This window comes from Gopherus evgoodei, chromosome 4, assembly GCF_007399415.2.
Source record: "Gopherus evgoodei ecotype Sinaloan lineage chromosome 4, rGopEvg1_v1.p, whole genome shotgun sequence".
NCBI classification, from domain to species: domain Eukaryota; kingdom Metazoa; phylum Chordata; order Testudines; family Testudinidae; genus Gopherus; species Gopherus evgoodei.
The window spans coordinates 117,788,193-117,803,849 of NC_044325.1; the positions used below are offsets into that span (position 1 = coordinate 117,788,193).

The 15,657-nt window shown below is 41.3% G+C and overlaps 1 protein-coding gene across 1 annotated transcript in view; it reads right to left on the minus strand.

Annotated features, from left to right (window-relative positions):
- The window catches only part of CHKA (choline kinase alpha), a 34,213-nt gene extending 19,814 nt beyond the window's left edge, over positions 1 to 14,399 (minus strand). The window contains exons 1-2 of the mRNA XM_030560715.1: positions 14,035 to 14,399; positions 5,084 to 5,195 (exon numbers count right to left, since the gene is read on the minus strand). Of these exons, the coding sequence (XP_030416575.1) occupies positions 5,084 to 5,195; positions 14,035 to 14,345 (423 nt within the window). The 5' untranslated portion in view covers positions 14,346 to 14,399. The remainder of the gene's footprint in view (positions 1 to 5,083; positions 5,196 to 14,034) is intronic.
- Positions 14,400 to 15,657: the final 1,258 nt, after the last annotated feature.

Genomic DNA, 15,657 nt, shown 5'->3' on the forward strand with positions numbered 1-15,657 from the left:
CCTTCCTCCCCCCAAAAACAGACCCCTGATCTTGAGTAACTAATCTTTAAATTTTCCCACTCCAACCTTACAGAATCTATTGACCTGTGTTGAAGGTTTCTTTCTGTTAGATGGTAAAGATGGTTGAAGGCTTCTTTGTTAGATGGCAAAGATTGTTTCACTGTCTAAATTTAAGTGTTAAGAACGTGATTGATTTATATCTATACTGATCACATATGCCAGTTTGACAAGGAGAATTTAAGTTCTGCATTTTCCATCCTGATATCCCAGGATTTACTGGGCAAGCTGGCTTCTATTGGAAGATGAACTAACACAACCCTGAGTCTTTGGAGGAAGTGAGTTTGTCAGCGAGGGTGACCAGATGTCCTGACTTTATAAGGACAGTTCCAATATTTAGAGTTTTTTTTTTTTTTTTTTAAATATAGGCTCCATTAACCCCTTGCCCCATCCTGATTTTTCACACTTGCTGTCTGGTCAGCCTATTGTCAGCACAAGCCTAAGGATGGTGAAACTTACTATGCTTTAGCAATGGTCCCCAGCTCCTTGTTTGCAAGCTCATTTCTAGCACTGGAGTATGCAACTTTGGATTTACGCCCTTGCTGGTGACTCCTGGTTTCAAGTGGCCAAAAGAGTTAAAGGCATACTGAGTCACAGAATGGAAACATTTTCAGACCCTGAAATCTGATCAGTACAACTCATGACCAAGAAACATATTGTGTATAGTACCAGTAGAAACCTGAAGTCCTCCTTGGACTCTAAAGTCTGATGGTGAAAATTGGCATGCAAGCTACCTGATAAGAGATGCCCAGAGTTCCCTATTAAGCAGAATGGAATAAACATATTGATTCAGACATTGAGTTCCACCTGAAAAGAATTATAGCTTGTGTTGTGCTTGTACCTAGGTAAATTTGAATGAAACGAGACCAGAGTAACTTCATCTAAATCTTAGCAACTGGGAATTGATGGGTTTGTATTTTTTTACGGCCTGCAGTAGGAACTCTGCCTTATATCAAGACATCTCTAATCCTCTTGACTTCAGACGACATTACCATTCTCTAATGAAGGAGCAGAGGAAAGGAATGGGGAATATTTGTGCAATATATTTGTAGTTACTCTTTACATATTTAGACAGCATAAACAGCAGCTGTGCTACTTAAGTTTTACTATTTTCTAAACATATCAAAACCGGGAACTAAAAAAAATGAAAGCTGTAGAGAATGCTCCAACTTCAGAGATCTCATACTATACCGTGAATCGTGTCTGTCACCTGGAAACCAGAGTGCTCTAGGCACGATCGCATGGGCAAGCCTGCAGCAGAGAACACATGCATATACAACTAAAGTGGTACATTACCCTCAGAACACCCTTAACTCCACCCAACACAAATATATCCCCTGTAAGAGGTGCTTGGCTTCATTCAAGCTATCTGCCAGTGCCAGGGATTTGTAGTTATTCCATGCTACAAACAGACATTAAAAACAGCAACAATCACAGAAAACATTGATAATTACAATTACACAGCAGTCTGCACTTTATTTAGTTACAAAAATAAAAAAGGCAGCAAGGCAGGTATGGAACAATTTGACAGAAATGTGGCAACCATTTTAACTTGTTCGGTTGTTTGCTTGAATGAAAGGTTAGAGACCAGATAGAACATTAGAGTTCCCAGGTCTCTCTTCTTCATTTATATGTAGAAATTTGTTTTGTCTGTTAAATACAGAGCCCCAGTAATGCTGAGTTCATGCTTCTTTTGACAGAAAAATGGGAATTTGAATCATAATCCCCAATTCATCTTTTGGTCGGTAAACTTACATAAATAAAAAATTAAGTTGAAGTTATAGTATCAACTGTTGTAATAATGTGGGAGCTTTTATTCTGAATTTAAATAGGAAAACAGCACACAATACTAGAATGTTCTGCACATAAAACCTAGTCTCAAACTCCAAAACGTTAAGTGCACTTTGGTAAATCTTTCAGTTCAGTAGTTTATACACCAATATAGAGAACAATTCAGTAGTCACTTGGTTGCACTGAGAAGCTTTAAAGTTAAATGCTCCCGTAACAATTTAGCTCTGTGAGCAGGAAAGAGGAAAAAAAAGTAGCAAAATACATTAGTTTACTTTGAATGTATGTGACATATCTGCATTGTGCCTCAAACACTTCAATTTTAATGTGGTTAGTATTTTCACAAGCACAAATACTTATCCTCTTTAAAAAAATAAAGATCTGCTCAAGGATATACTCAAGAGAAGTCCTTGATGTGTATAAACATCCATGCCAGTGAGACCATTCATAATGGCCAAGCCAGTTCAGCTCCACCCTCCACCCCACATTCATGCACACAGAACATTTCTTAAATATATAAACTATTATGACAGAGGAAGGACAAAGCTATCCTTGTGTGGCAGCTTTAACCAACTGGCATGGTTTATATTTGATGAGTTATATGTACTGACATTTGTGTCTTCCAAAATTCATAATAGCAAACTGGGATCATTTTTTATTATCAACAAATGGTTCTCCCAAAAGGTGGCTCTTATTGGAAATAGTGGTGCAAGTATCCTTCATTTAAAAAGTCAGTGTCACTTACTTTTCTATGTTTCACTCCTTAATTATTTATTATGAATACAGTCTTCACTGAATGAGGGGACCTAGCATAGCTTGCTTTGTGCACCAATTTCAACAGAAATTGGAATTGACAACAGTTCAAAACCACTAGAGCAAAGGCAGCAAAACCAGTTAAAACCTACAAGTGGTGACTTATTTTTCTAAAACTATCATTGGGTCTTAAGAAATAATTTTGGGGTTAGGCCCCAAATCTGACAAACTTCTCAACTAATGTCCCTATTTCTTTCTATATGCAAGTGATAGTTTTTAATCACTAAAAAGGGAAGAATTTTGTTCACGTGTTCTTTATAACCCTGCTTAAACATTTTAGTTTATGCCACCAGAAATTCACTACAATCCTAAATGAGGCTTTCAAAATACCTCAAAAAAAATGCAGTTTGCTTGTTTTAATTTGAGTTTAAGATGTAGGTGCTGGAAGAGACAAATGTTTGTCGACAGAAATTGTGAACCTCAATGCAATCTGAAAGTTTTACCTTGGGACTTTCTCTGCTTACTTAACCCTTAGTGAACTGCACCAACAAGAGCAGTCATTTCACTGTCACTACGGAAATAAAGGAAATTAGACATCTCAAAAGATCCTTCAACACCAAGATGAAAAAGGTTAGAAAAGTTCTGAATGTACAGTTTCAAATGATTTAACCAATTTAGACAAATTAGTCCTTCTATTTTAAAGCGCAAAATCTTCTTTTGTTTCCTTTATGAACAGGGTAGAAAAGAGGTAAGTCAAGAAAAAACCCCGAGGGAAAGAGGCAGGTGACTAAGCTCTAATATTTGCAATTTGTTTTTCCAAGCTTTTTCAATGCATAATTACATTCGAAGCCTCTTGCTACTAAAAAAAGCTAGAAGTTCTGCACTTCCATTACTCAAATACAGAAGTTTTGCAGTCCATTTTCCTACTCAAAACTATTGACATTTTAAGATAAACTAAAATTAAACCCGTAAAATTAAATTATTCTATTGTGAAAATCATTTAGTGAATTATACTAATATCAATCTCTAACCTATTTTGTAAATTGACTATGGATTATTTTAAAAATAACCAGTTGTCTTTTGGAAGGTTTAATTAAAAGAAAATTATTAATGCTTGGCTTAACTGAATACTAAGTATTTATCAAATACAGACTGAATTCTTAATTTAGGTCCAGCTGTGCCTGGGTGGTCTCAGACCAGTGGATAATCTATGGCTGTTGCCGCAATACTTGGCTACAGTGGGCCATGCTAAGAATAAACCCTTTAAAATGAATGATGGTCCAGGCTTTCAGCAATTAAAGTCAGGACCTGAATCTCATTGTGTTGTGTATATAAATAAGATGCATTTTGTGATTAGTAAAGCGAAACTTTCAGGTTTAATTGGATGCTATTATCACTTTTGGTCAACTCACAGAAGGAAGCATGGATTACATTTTCAATAATTAACTGATGTAATGTCTTCAGAAGATTATTCCAAGGAAATGACTGGGAATCGAAGGAAATTGCCACCAACTAATGGTCAGCAAAAGAAATTTCAATCACATGGGAAAAACTGAACATTTTGCGAAGTGTCAAGAAAGGTAGCTAAGATTAAGGTTTGTTCCATAGTTATGCAGTTACAGCTATTAAGAATTTTATAATAGGTCACCTTTACCGAGTGTTGTTTACTCCATTTGGAAGTTCACCTGGTAATTCTCTTTTAAAGATTGACAATTACATGGTAATATTTACAAAGGGGTTTTAATCTTGGTACTGACTAATTGGCAGTGAGAGCAATATTGAAAGAATGTTTGATAAAGAGCTCCATGTTAGTAAGCTGCTATGGCAGTTTTAAGACCTAGCATACATTCTGAAATACAGGTTTCTGAAATACAGGTTTCGGAATGAGACAGCTGCAGGGTACTGGATGTTTGGGTCCAAAGTTTTAATGCTATTGAATACTGTACATCAATAGTTTTTACAGTAACCATAATAGACATCTACTCAGCATAGGTCTCTACAAAATGCTCAAAGGCTATTCAGAGTAAGTTTGACAAAGCTTCAACTTAAACCTAAGAAGGGTTTGTGAAAGTGAGGCTAAGATTTAAAGGATTTACAAATTGTTTAGTCTTTTGAAATCTTATGATACCAAAGAAATTCCTATAAATTACACAGCAGCAGATTTTATACCTTGTTTTGGAATATCACACTGCAAACTCTTAATACCAGAAATAAACATTATGGACCAAACCAACAGCAAATGAGCCTTCAGCTGATACACGCGAGCCAGGATTTCTGTATAGAAAGGAGTACAAGTTCTAGGCAATGACAAATAACAGAAACTGACAAACTAGAGATCTAGTCCCACCACCACCAAAAAAAATTCCCCAACAGTAAGAGTAGAACACACTTGCCTTGTGACACTGATCGTTTAAGTCTCTTGAAATAATTCTCCAGGTATAAACTATAGAAACCCTCCCACTCCCAAAATGTTCTATGTACTCACCATCTGTAGGATTGCACCATATAAGCGGAGGAGAACTTTTCGTGGCTCATCTGCAACCGTCTCCATGGTGTCAGGTAACGAGCACTGGAACAGCATGTTGCTGAGGCCACCTCTATCAAAAGAAAGGTGATGTTCACAAAGTCTACTGAACATCAGAAAACTGTACATTCTTCTCATATCAGTGAGGAATAGATTCCTGCTTTAGTACGTATTCCAAGGCTCTGGACTGTCAGATATAGAATGAGTGAGCTGATCTAAACACAGACCAAATTCAAATTCTTCAGCACATCAATAAACCACAAATCAGTAAGAAATTTTTTTAAAGACTGCTCATAACTTAGCTTGCCATTAGAGACAAAAATCTAAATTTTTATTTGGGGGAAGAAAAAAATAGGTCTTTTACTTACTGTGGGACAGTCTGTTTTTCTGCTGAAGAGTTACATTGGAATCTAGCCTGAGGAATAAAGACTCTTCCACATTTTCAAAATACCAATTACTTAAATGAACAGCAACAGGATCTATTTGGGGAAAGGCTCATGAGTCGTATAGTAGATATGGTGAAGGTCAGGACTGACAGGTTTTAATGAGACATGTTAAAATGATGCTGTTCTAAGCTGTACAGGTCTGTCGCATCTTATGTGCAATTAAGATGTGTGATTTCAGCTTTACATGGTCGGCAAAAACAAAACCAAAAAAGGAAAAAATTGAAACAGTTTTTGTAGTGCAGGCAATTCCGCCTGCCATTCAACTCAATGTAATTTTGACTATATGCGGTTTTTGCTTTACGTGCTAACTGCGGAATGGAACCCCCCCGCGTAACATGAGATTCATCTGTGCTCATCTCTTCATAAGCACTAAACCTCTAAAAACATTAGATTTAACAGTCACCGAAAAAAGTTCAGTTACTTTATCTTGAGACATGCAGTTATGAACACAAGTTTGGCAGAAGTTTTCATATGCTTCTGCGAACTTGATTGTATACTATGCTCTCTCCCTTTATTTACTTGTAACATCAGGTATTGAAGGACACCATCAATTAATGGTTTAATTAGAACCCTAAAGAAATTGCATGATTTCAGCCCTGCTTACCTATAGTAAAAATAAAATAAGAGTTTCACATGCTGGTTTATATGCAGAAACCTGTAGATCTAAAATGTACTGAAATTTGATTTGCACTAGCTCTCAGTTTAATTAGCTGACTATTTGTTTGGGGAGCCCTATTATAGCAGGACTAGCACCTGTTACATGGGGTTGTGAAACAAATGTCTACTATACGTGCTGCATGATATGATTAAAAACCACACAAAAAGGAACCTCTAAGATTAATGAAATATGTTTTCAGCTTGTACCCCTTTTACTAGAATAGTTTAAAATTTTACTTGGACAAAAACTTCCAGTGCAGCTTGATCAGTCAAAAGAATGCTCATTTAACTACCCATGGACAACAAATTAGTGTGATGGATGTCAGCTCATTCTGCAAACAGACTAGATTTACACAGTCTGTGCTATGGTTGCAGAGGTGTTGGGTCTTATGAAGTCTAGTAGTAAAATATTTTTATATAGCATCTTTAAAGGTAAATGTTTGCATTTTAAGAATAACCAATAGTGTCAGAGGAGAAAATACTGCCTACAACTGTGACAATAGTTTTACTGAGGGGAAATGAAACAGAATACATCTGGAGTGATATTTTCCTGTGCTGGTGGTCAAACAGCAAGCAGAATATGTCTGATGCCCCTTTTATAGGCAAAGATAAACGAATTAGAAGGCTGATGACGCTAGGCAGGTAGAATAGGATGAAAACTGTAATTAGAATTGGTTCTCAACTTCATAAATGGGACAGCTAAAAATGATGGACAGCATCTAAGGTTATTTTTGTTCCTTGTGGTTGCGACAGTGTGATGAGTTTGTCAATTGTTATGGTGCCAAAAGGAAGATAATAGTTGGCATCTATCAGATGCTGAGAGGGCTGTAGTTTGGCACTTGTACAATCAAATGGATTCATGTCTATAAGCAAGCCTGGAATTTTTAAATGTTTATATTACCATAGCCACTCGCATCCCAACTAGGATTGGGATCCTGCTGTGCTAGGTAGTATACCAAAATATGATCGAAGACATCAAGGAAACATGTAAAACCTGAGAAAAGAAGATGGTGGTCAGCTTGCAGTGGTAATCACAAGAGCTGTGAGATGTTGGGTGAACAAATAAAAAAAGTTGAGTTAAGCATCCCCAGGAAATTAGCAAACTTTCAAGCTAAATATCTAGTCAAATTAAAGTATGGTACCACAACTAGCTATAGCTAGACAGGTATCTGTCAAGGGTGGGATTCAGTATACTTCTGGTTCTCTCTCCCATATCAGCAAGATTACATTGCTTTGCAATCCTGGAGCTAATATTGCTTTGAGTATCCCAGTTACAAGTTCATCTTTTGAAAGCCTTCAAGCATTTAATTACCTTGGCAACAGCCTGGTTATCCAGTATCTGGACCAAGTTTATTATAGCAAATTGAACCTCCTCCTTTAAATCATTTCAAGATAAAAGATTAGACCGAACACTTATGCTCATATCATACCCCATTTACGCTCACTTACTTCAAGCTAAACAAAGTGCTACAGAAGCGTTACCACTACATTGCCTACTTGTTTCTAATATGTAAATCAGTGATCTGATTACCTTGAAGACAGCCATACCTGTCTCTCACCCAGTAAATTATTCATAAGGCAGCAGCAAAAGATTGAGAGGGAAAGAAAAGAACACTGATGCCACTCAACTGCAGGATTTTCATAGGTTTCAGTTATTTATGATTACAGATGTGCATCACCTCTTACCTGTAATGCATAAAGCTATGCTCATTACAAAATTTCATGATGTCTGAAGTAATGCAGTTTAAAGAAAGGTCTTTATGACAGTGGTGTTTTACAAAAATGGCAGCTATTGCTACATATTCCACTTGCTAGTTGTCTTATCTTTTAATATTTCTAATGTGCTGAAATGGCTTAGAAGGGCTCAGGAGAACCTTGTTTTTAAACACTGAAATAAATTGGTTCAACCATTTAAGTTCCAGTATGCAACATAAAAGTTTGTTATTGTCTCAACTTAGCTTTGATTAATGAGTCTTATTTAAAATGCAGTTCTACCCTGAAACATGACTATCTAAACCTAATTCATTCGAACTCAACAGGTATGCTCCCTGCATATAATATTCAGAGTCATAACAGGCTGATTAATGCATTGTTACTTTTGACTTCTGTGAGCACTGCAGAGCTAGCAGTCTAGTGAGAGGTGATTTCGATTCATTCTTGAGCATGACTAACAGAATTGATTACCAAGTTACAGTGCAGGACCACTTAGATTTTGCCCACATACCTGTGCAACCCAGTTACCTTCAGTGGGTTTATAATAATAGGAGATACACCAGTCTCCTAGAACTGGAAGGGACCTTGAAAGGTCATCGAGTCCAGCCCCCTGCCTTCACTAGCAGGACCAATTTTTGCCCCAGATTCCTTAAGTGGCCCCCTCAAGGATTGAACTCACAACCCTGAGTTCAATCCTTGAGGGGGCCACTTAAGGAATCTGAACCACTGAACTATCCCTCCTGCACAGGCATGAGGGCAAAATCTGGCCTGTAGAACCTTTTTCTAGTGGTAACACAAGAGAAGAAAGAGCAAAAGAAAGTTTGACTTTAGAATCCCAGGCTGAGTTTGCTGGAACAGCAATTAGTAAGTTTTTTTTTAATTGAGCACACCTGCTAGGAAATAATTGAGACAGACTGGGTAGATCATGCTGCCATTATTCAATATTTGTTTTCAGACCACAACTGAGCTTTAAACAAATATGCTGGCTCAGGTACTCTTTAGGAAGAGGAACTTATACAAGCATTTGGTAGAACTGCTAAATCATGGTTGATTTTTTAGCTGGGTAAGGTGTTTAGGAAATCCTGCAGTCCTGTAAGTGATTGTGCCAGTATCCTGGAACTACTTAGTGAGGTGCACCAATATCAATGTACAGCTAAAGGTGACAATGTTTTAGAAAAGGTTAGCATGCAATACACATTACTGTAGCCTTTATTTTGCCTCCCACAGATTTCAGAACATCTCACCACTTTACAAAAAGCTGCAGCTCTTTCAGATGCCCAAAAGCTCAGAGGTCTGGGAAAAGCACAGCATGATAGACCCTGTCATATTCTATTGCTCAGGTTTACCTTCAATGGGATCCTAGGAGTCTGAATGTCAGAGACCTACAAAAAAAGCTGTGTAGATCAGCACTTCCTGAACTTATCTGCAGAGAGCTGGCTACTGACATAGCACTAGCTACTCATTTTCAGCTGCTTCAATGGAGATCTATGCCCTTTGTGATGAAGTAAGAATGCCTTTTAAAAAACCTGTCACCACTGAGAAGCAGCCAGTCTGTATGCTTCTACTGGGGCTGCTAACTACACAGAGAAAACAGCAGCAATCCTTTGGAACCAGGGAAATGAATATCCAAGGAAACAGTACTACAATGCATCCAGATATTATGTTTAAGGAAGAAGAGGACCAGGTGATCTGGCAACTATAAGTATGCAGTGGGGGAAAGACTAGGCAACTTATAACCATGCAGGCAAACGGGGGGAGAAAATAATAGAAAGATACGGGAGATCACATGAAGAGCAAAAATAAACCATGTAGAGTCATGACTACAACACTAGGGCATCGAACTGTTAAAGTTTACTGCCCTTGTAAAGCTCTTGAAAATGGGATAGTTTATTAGTTTTAGGATAAACAGTCCTTTCAAATTAATTGTACTACAATACAAAACCACAGTGATGGACAATTCCAATGCGAAGGACTGATTTTGAAGTGTATTTGTCTGATGCTCTACCAATGACACTGTATCAAGGTTCAGGAATCCTTGTGCTACTCCATTTAGCTTGAACTTGACTATGCTTTGCAAGGGCAATAGTTTCATGCACTTCATCTCTGAAAGATGTAATCATGGCACATCATACAGGAGACCAATAAAGGCTTTCCTTACGACAAGTCACTTGAAGCTGTAAATACAGTTTCTGAATACAATACCAATTTAACTACGAAAAAAAGTATGTGAAAAGGCAACAAGATTCAATTAATCTGCTTCTGTGGCACCATATGATTTGGCATTTCAAACAGGGACTCCTTTCTCAGCATGTAGAGAGATGTCCAATAGCACTATGGTGTGATACTCTACTCAGTAAAGGTTGGCATACACCATCCCAGCTGCTGATCAACAGCCACAGATGGGAAAAGAAAATAACACTTTCTTTGCAAGAGAAGTAGAGTACTACCACTAGTTGAAGGCCAATACCAAAGATGAAAGGGTTATTCATAAATGTGACATCGCACCCCATAAAGCTTTATGAAAATATGCTTATGAATGTATACATGACATCACTGGAATGTTTTAGGCTACATATGCCATGTAACATCTCTGTAAAGGTTATGATCTACAGAAGCTATTCATCCTATGTGTATGTACGTGTTATTATTGTATTCGAAGTTATGAATATTGGCTGTATACGTGTTTGATTTTAAATAGCCTTAGTACAGCATTTGGTCAGCTTCTTTAGGAAGAAATTTGCAAGTTAAGTACCCAACCAAGAAGCACTTAAGGGACAATGCATCTTAGAAGGCTCCAATCCACATAAGTAGTCTACATGAGGACATTCAAGGTAGCATGTGAACCATGTTGCTCCCTGTAAGTTCTGAGTCATGCATGGACATGCAATTTGCCCATGTTACTCCAAAACTCCATCTCGTAGCTGGAATTCTACACAGAGGGAGAACGACCCACAAGAGAAAGTCTATACCCCTATTTAAACCTTTGGGAGATCCCTCCATTGTCCTCAGCTAGCTCAAGAGATATCCTTTGAGGGTGGAGAGGCTACCCTGAAGGAAACTGGAACAAAGGACAGTAACCACAGGGTGTGAGAGTGAGTGCTGGACCCAGACTAGGAGACTAGTCTGTAAAAGGAAGCTTACTCAATCACCTCTGAGGGTGAGGTTTTCTCTGTATTTGTTTTACTGCATTAGATATAGACTTGAATTACCAAGCAAAATAAAATAAAACATGCATTTTGTTCTGTCTGTTACTACTTGAAACCACTTAAATCCTACTGTCTGTATTTAATAAAAATCACCTGCTTACTTCCTATTTAACCCAGACTATGCATTAATACCTGGGAGTGGGAAGCAAACAGTGTTATAGAGGGCAAACAATTTATGAGTTTACCCTGCATAAGCTTTATACAGGGTAAAATGGATTTATTTGGGGTTTGAACCCCATTAGGAGTTGGGCATCTGAGTGTTAGACTTCTTTAAGCTGCCTTCAGTTAAGCTTGCAGTTTGTGGGATGTGGTTCAGACTTGGGTCAGTGTTTGCGGCCAGCAAGCGAGTCTGGCACAACTAGACAGGGCTCTAGAGTCCCAAGCTGGCAGGGAAAGCAGAGGCAGTAGTAGTCTTGGCACATCAGTTGGCAGCCCCAAGGGGGTTTCTGTGATCCAACCCATCACAATAATGTTTAGAGGCAACATCTCCAATGTCTCTGCTCAGTTTTCCAAAACAGCAAAAATTGCACGATTGTCATTTTCACATATAACTTTTTTCTGAATAGCTGTGCAATTGGTCAGAGTAATGTCATTCACTCTGCTATCAAGTCACAATATTTTGACCCTCCCTGACATCAAGAGCTACATCTAGACTGGTAGCATCATCATCATCATGGTCCTATTATGCCTTTGGCGTTTAGGGGCGTCAAAGCTCCTCCACTCTTGCCTGTTTCTGGCAAGTCTTTCAATAGTTTCCCAGCTGTGCCCCAGGTTTTTCAGTTCAGCTTCCACAGCTCTTTGCCATGTTGTTTTCGCGCAACCTCATTTTCGCTTGCCTTTAGATGCCCATCTTACTGCTACTCTGGTGATGGAACCAGTTTCCATCTGAAGCACATGACCGATCCATCTCCAACACCTCCTGGCAATGATGGTGCTCAGAGCCTCTTGGATGCACTGTGTCAACAAAGCAGTTTTCCATAAACAGCCATTAACAGGAATATCCAATTTTGTTAATCCAAGACTCACCGAATCAGGGCTATGTTCTCCGTAAGAGGGAAATGGAGTCCAAGAGGTTCTATGGCAGTAGAGTGCAACTGCTGGCCAGAAAAATGTAACAATTTAAGGTATTTTTTGTCACAGCCCCCTTCCTGAGGAAAGCTGCCAACGCAAAATGGCCTAGATAATTTGTCTCAAAGGCAAAAGGGAAACCTTCCAAGAAATGCAGGAGAGAGCACCACAGTCTGAGGCAAAATGGAAATATTTAGCCTCAGTCACTGAAGCAGGTTGACAGAGGAGAAAACAGGAGTGGGTAGATAAGAGTAAAATAATAACAAGTATCCCAACGCAGTAGGAAGATTAACAACTGGAAATTAAAGGACTTTCGGATAATGTCACTCTGGTGACTATTTGCAGAAATTTGGACAGGTAAAGTTAGAATATCAGGAAACCACAATGACTGTGATCCTTTAATGTTTAAATAACTAATTATGGAAAACATCCAACTCAGAGATCATATCTGTATAAAGAGTAAAAAACCAGACACCATCTTAGTTTAGTGTAACTCAGAAATTCAAGAAGAGTCTTCATTTTACTTGGTATACTATCAACTCTGTCTAGTCATTTCCACCATTTAACTTGAATAATCAGTGCTCTGTATATGGAGAAACATTTAAAATGGAACATGTTTTAGAGCCACAAAAAGTGCCAGGGGGGCTTAAGTACAAGTGTAGCTCCTGAAGGTTGGTTAGAGAATTAAACAGTACTAGATTTCAAGTTAATTAAGATCCTAAAATAATTTAAACTTGTTGAGCAAACAGTTTTGAAGTCACAAATCCCTTTCACATAGCAGTTTTTGAAAATGCAAACCCTTGAACCACAGTTATGGTCAGAGGTACTTGGGCATTTGGAAGTATTTAAGTCTCATGTAAAAATGGATACTGCTCTCTTTCACTGTTAGAGGGCAGTTCCAAAATGCATTATTTACAGTTGCTGACTAAAGAATCCACACTCTAACTCCCCCATGTTCATATCCAGGTCATACAAACCTGGTTACTCCATAGTAACCAACTGACATGCTGAATCACAGCACTACAGAAACAAAGATGACTCACAATGCTGGGATTTGCACTACCACTTTCAATGTACAGGATGAAAAGAAAATGAAATTTTGGACACTAAAAAAGTCACTGAGACAAAAAAAACAAGGAACAAGTTTGAAACACTCAAATTGTTCTAAGTAGAGTGCAAGCATTTTTAGGCAATTGTATAAGCAGTGCAGGAGCTCCCACAAATGCTCTGGTGAGCCACGAATCAAGCATATTTTGGTAACCATCCAGAGCACCTCCTCTTGGTTCAGAATTGAGCCACAGATGTAACAGTGCCGACCCCCCTTGCCTTTGGTTCTGGATTCGCTACCCTGACTTAACTACTGAATTTCAGCTGATTCCTGCTGCCCAGCCCCCTCCCCCGCCTGGGCTTTGGAAGATGCAGAGGGAAGTAGGTCCTCCCTGCCCCGCCCGCTCGGGGCTCTAGGTGGGTTGGCCGCACTGACCTTGCAGCTGGTGTTCTTGGCGAGGGGGGGAGGAGGAAGAATCCAGCTGAGGCGCTCAGCCAGCCGGTCTACTCCCCATACCTACCTCCAACAAGCAGTGAGGGGGGCGCCCAGGCCAGGAGGAGAATGCAGGTGGGAGAAAGTCCCCGCCCCCTCAGCCCCATAGTGCCCAACACCGGCCCGGGGGAGGGGACCACTACCTCCCCGCCCCCTCAGGCGCAGAGCGCCCGCCACCCGCCCCACTGTGGACAGTGCCTGCCCTCCCCGGCCCTTTCCCGCTGCTCCGGCCCCTCAATAGCGCCCGAGGGCTCCCTGCCCCGCCCCCGAGAAAGCGCTGACCTGATGGGGCTGATGCGCAGCTGCTCCTCCTGCAGCCCCCGCCAGGCCCCGGGCAGGAACTCCTTGCACCACAGATACGCCTTGCGGCGGGTGCGCGAGTCGGGCTCCTCCTCAGGTGGCAGCAACGTGGCCGGCGGCTGGTGCTGCGGCGCCCGCACCCCCGCCAGCTCCTTGCCTTCGGCCTCGGGGTGAGTGGGCGGCGACGGCGGCTGCCCCGCGGCGGGCAGGACCACCCCGGGGCCGGCGCCACAGCCGAGCAGCAGCCCCAGCGGGGAGGGCTCGGTCTCGCCGTTACAGAACTTGGTCTTCATAGCGCGGGCGGGTGAAGCAAATCGGGGCGGGGAGCTGCGCGCGCTCGACTCGGTGCCCGCAGACGGAATGCGAGAGGCGCGCGCCTGCTTCCCGTTCTTATAGCCGCTGACACGCGGATCCGCTCACCTCGCTCACACCCCCTTCGCCTCCCTCCCCCTCGCCCCCCGCTGCCCTTTCTGATTGGCTCTCGACCCGCACCAGGCGTGCGGGTCGGGCAACAGACGCCTCCTGATTGGCACAGAAAGAAAGCAGCGGCGCCAGCTGCCGCAACGCAGGCTTTTGTGAGGCGCACACGAGCAGCCGATTGGCTGCTCCCGGTTGCCCCGGCGATCGGTGCGGCTCGCGCGCGCCTCACAATGATGTGGCGAGGGAGGGGAGACAGAGTAAGGTGATTCACCGCCGAAGGTCACCCCCACCTTCCCGCGCTCAGCCTCCATCCCCCTCCCCTCTGAGCTCCGCCCCTCAGCCCCTTCTCGGGGCTTAGCGCCCCCTCTCTGTGTAATCAGGCTCCAGCCCCCCCTCCGTGCCTCCATCTCCCAGCCGTGCCCACCCACCACCTCTCCCCCTCCAGCTGTGCCCGCCATCTCTCTCTCACCCTCCTCGCACAGGGATGCTCTCCTGCTGTGCTCAGCATCCGCCTCCCACACAACAGGATTCTCCGGGGGTGGGTGGCTGGGAGGGGGAGGACATTAAGCCTTAGCAGAGCTGGGCAGTCACTGGAGAGGAAGGCAAAAGGGGGCATAGCTAGAGGTGTACTTGTCAACTGGACAAGCAGAAGAGGGGGACTGGGGCCAAGCTGAGGTCACCTTATGTTAGGTTTGGTTTAGCACTTGGAAATTTAATATAACATTATTACATCATTCAGTAGCTAGTGTTTAATTGACTTAGTATGTCCTGGGATGTTAAGCTTGGGGTGGCAGTGTCATCTATTCATTGCAGTGAGCACTGTGGGAGCTGCGCAGGACAAATTGGCTCCTGGTAACCAGGAGTTCCTTTAGCTCATGCTCTTCTGGAAAGATGCAGGCTAATTAACAGTCTTATTCAGTTGGAGTTGAGTCACACAGAGATGACAAACTTCACACATTTGACCTGTACTGAAAGGTGAACTCCAGAGGAAAATTGGTTTCTGCGTACATTGCTTTAAAGTTTTTTTTTTAATCTATTTGTTTTTTACTTTGGAAATATAAGAAATACCATGCTCTGACTGCTTTTTCTTGAAAGACTGGCAGTATTTGCCGTGTTAGGATGGTGACATCATAATCAGCTGAAATCAGTGGCAGCTTTCCTAGCCCTCAAGTGGAGTGGGAAGGA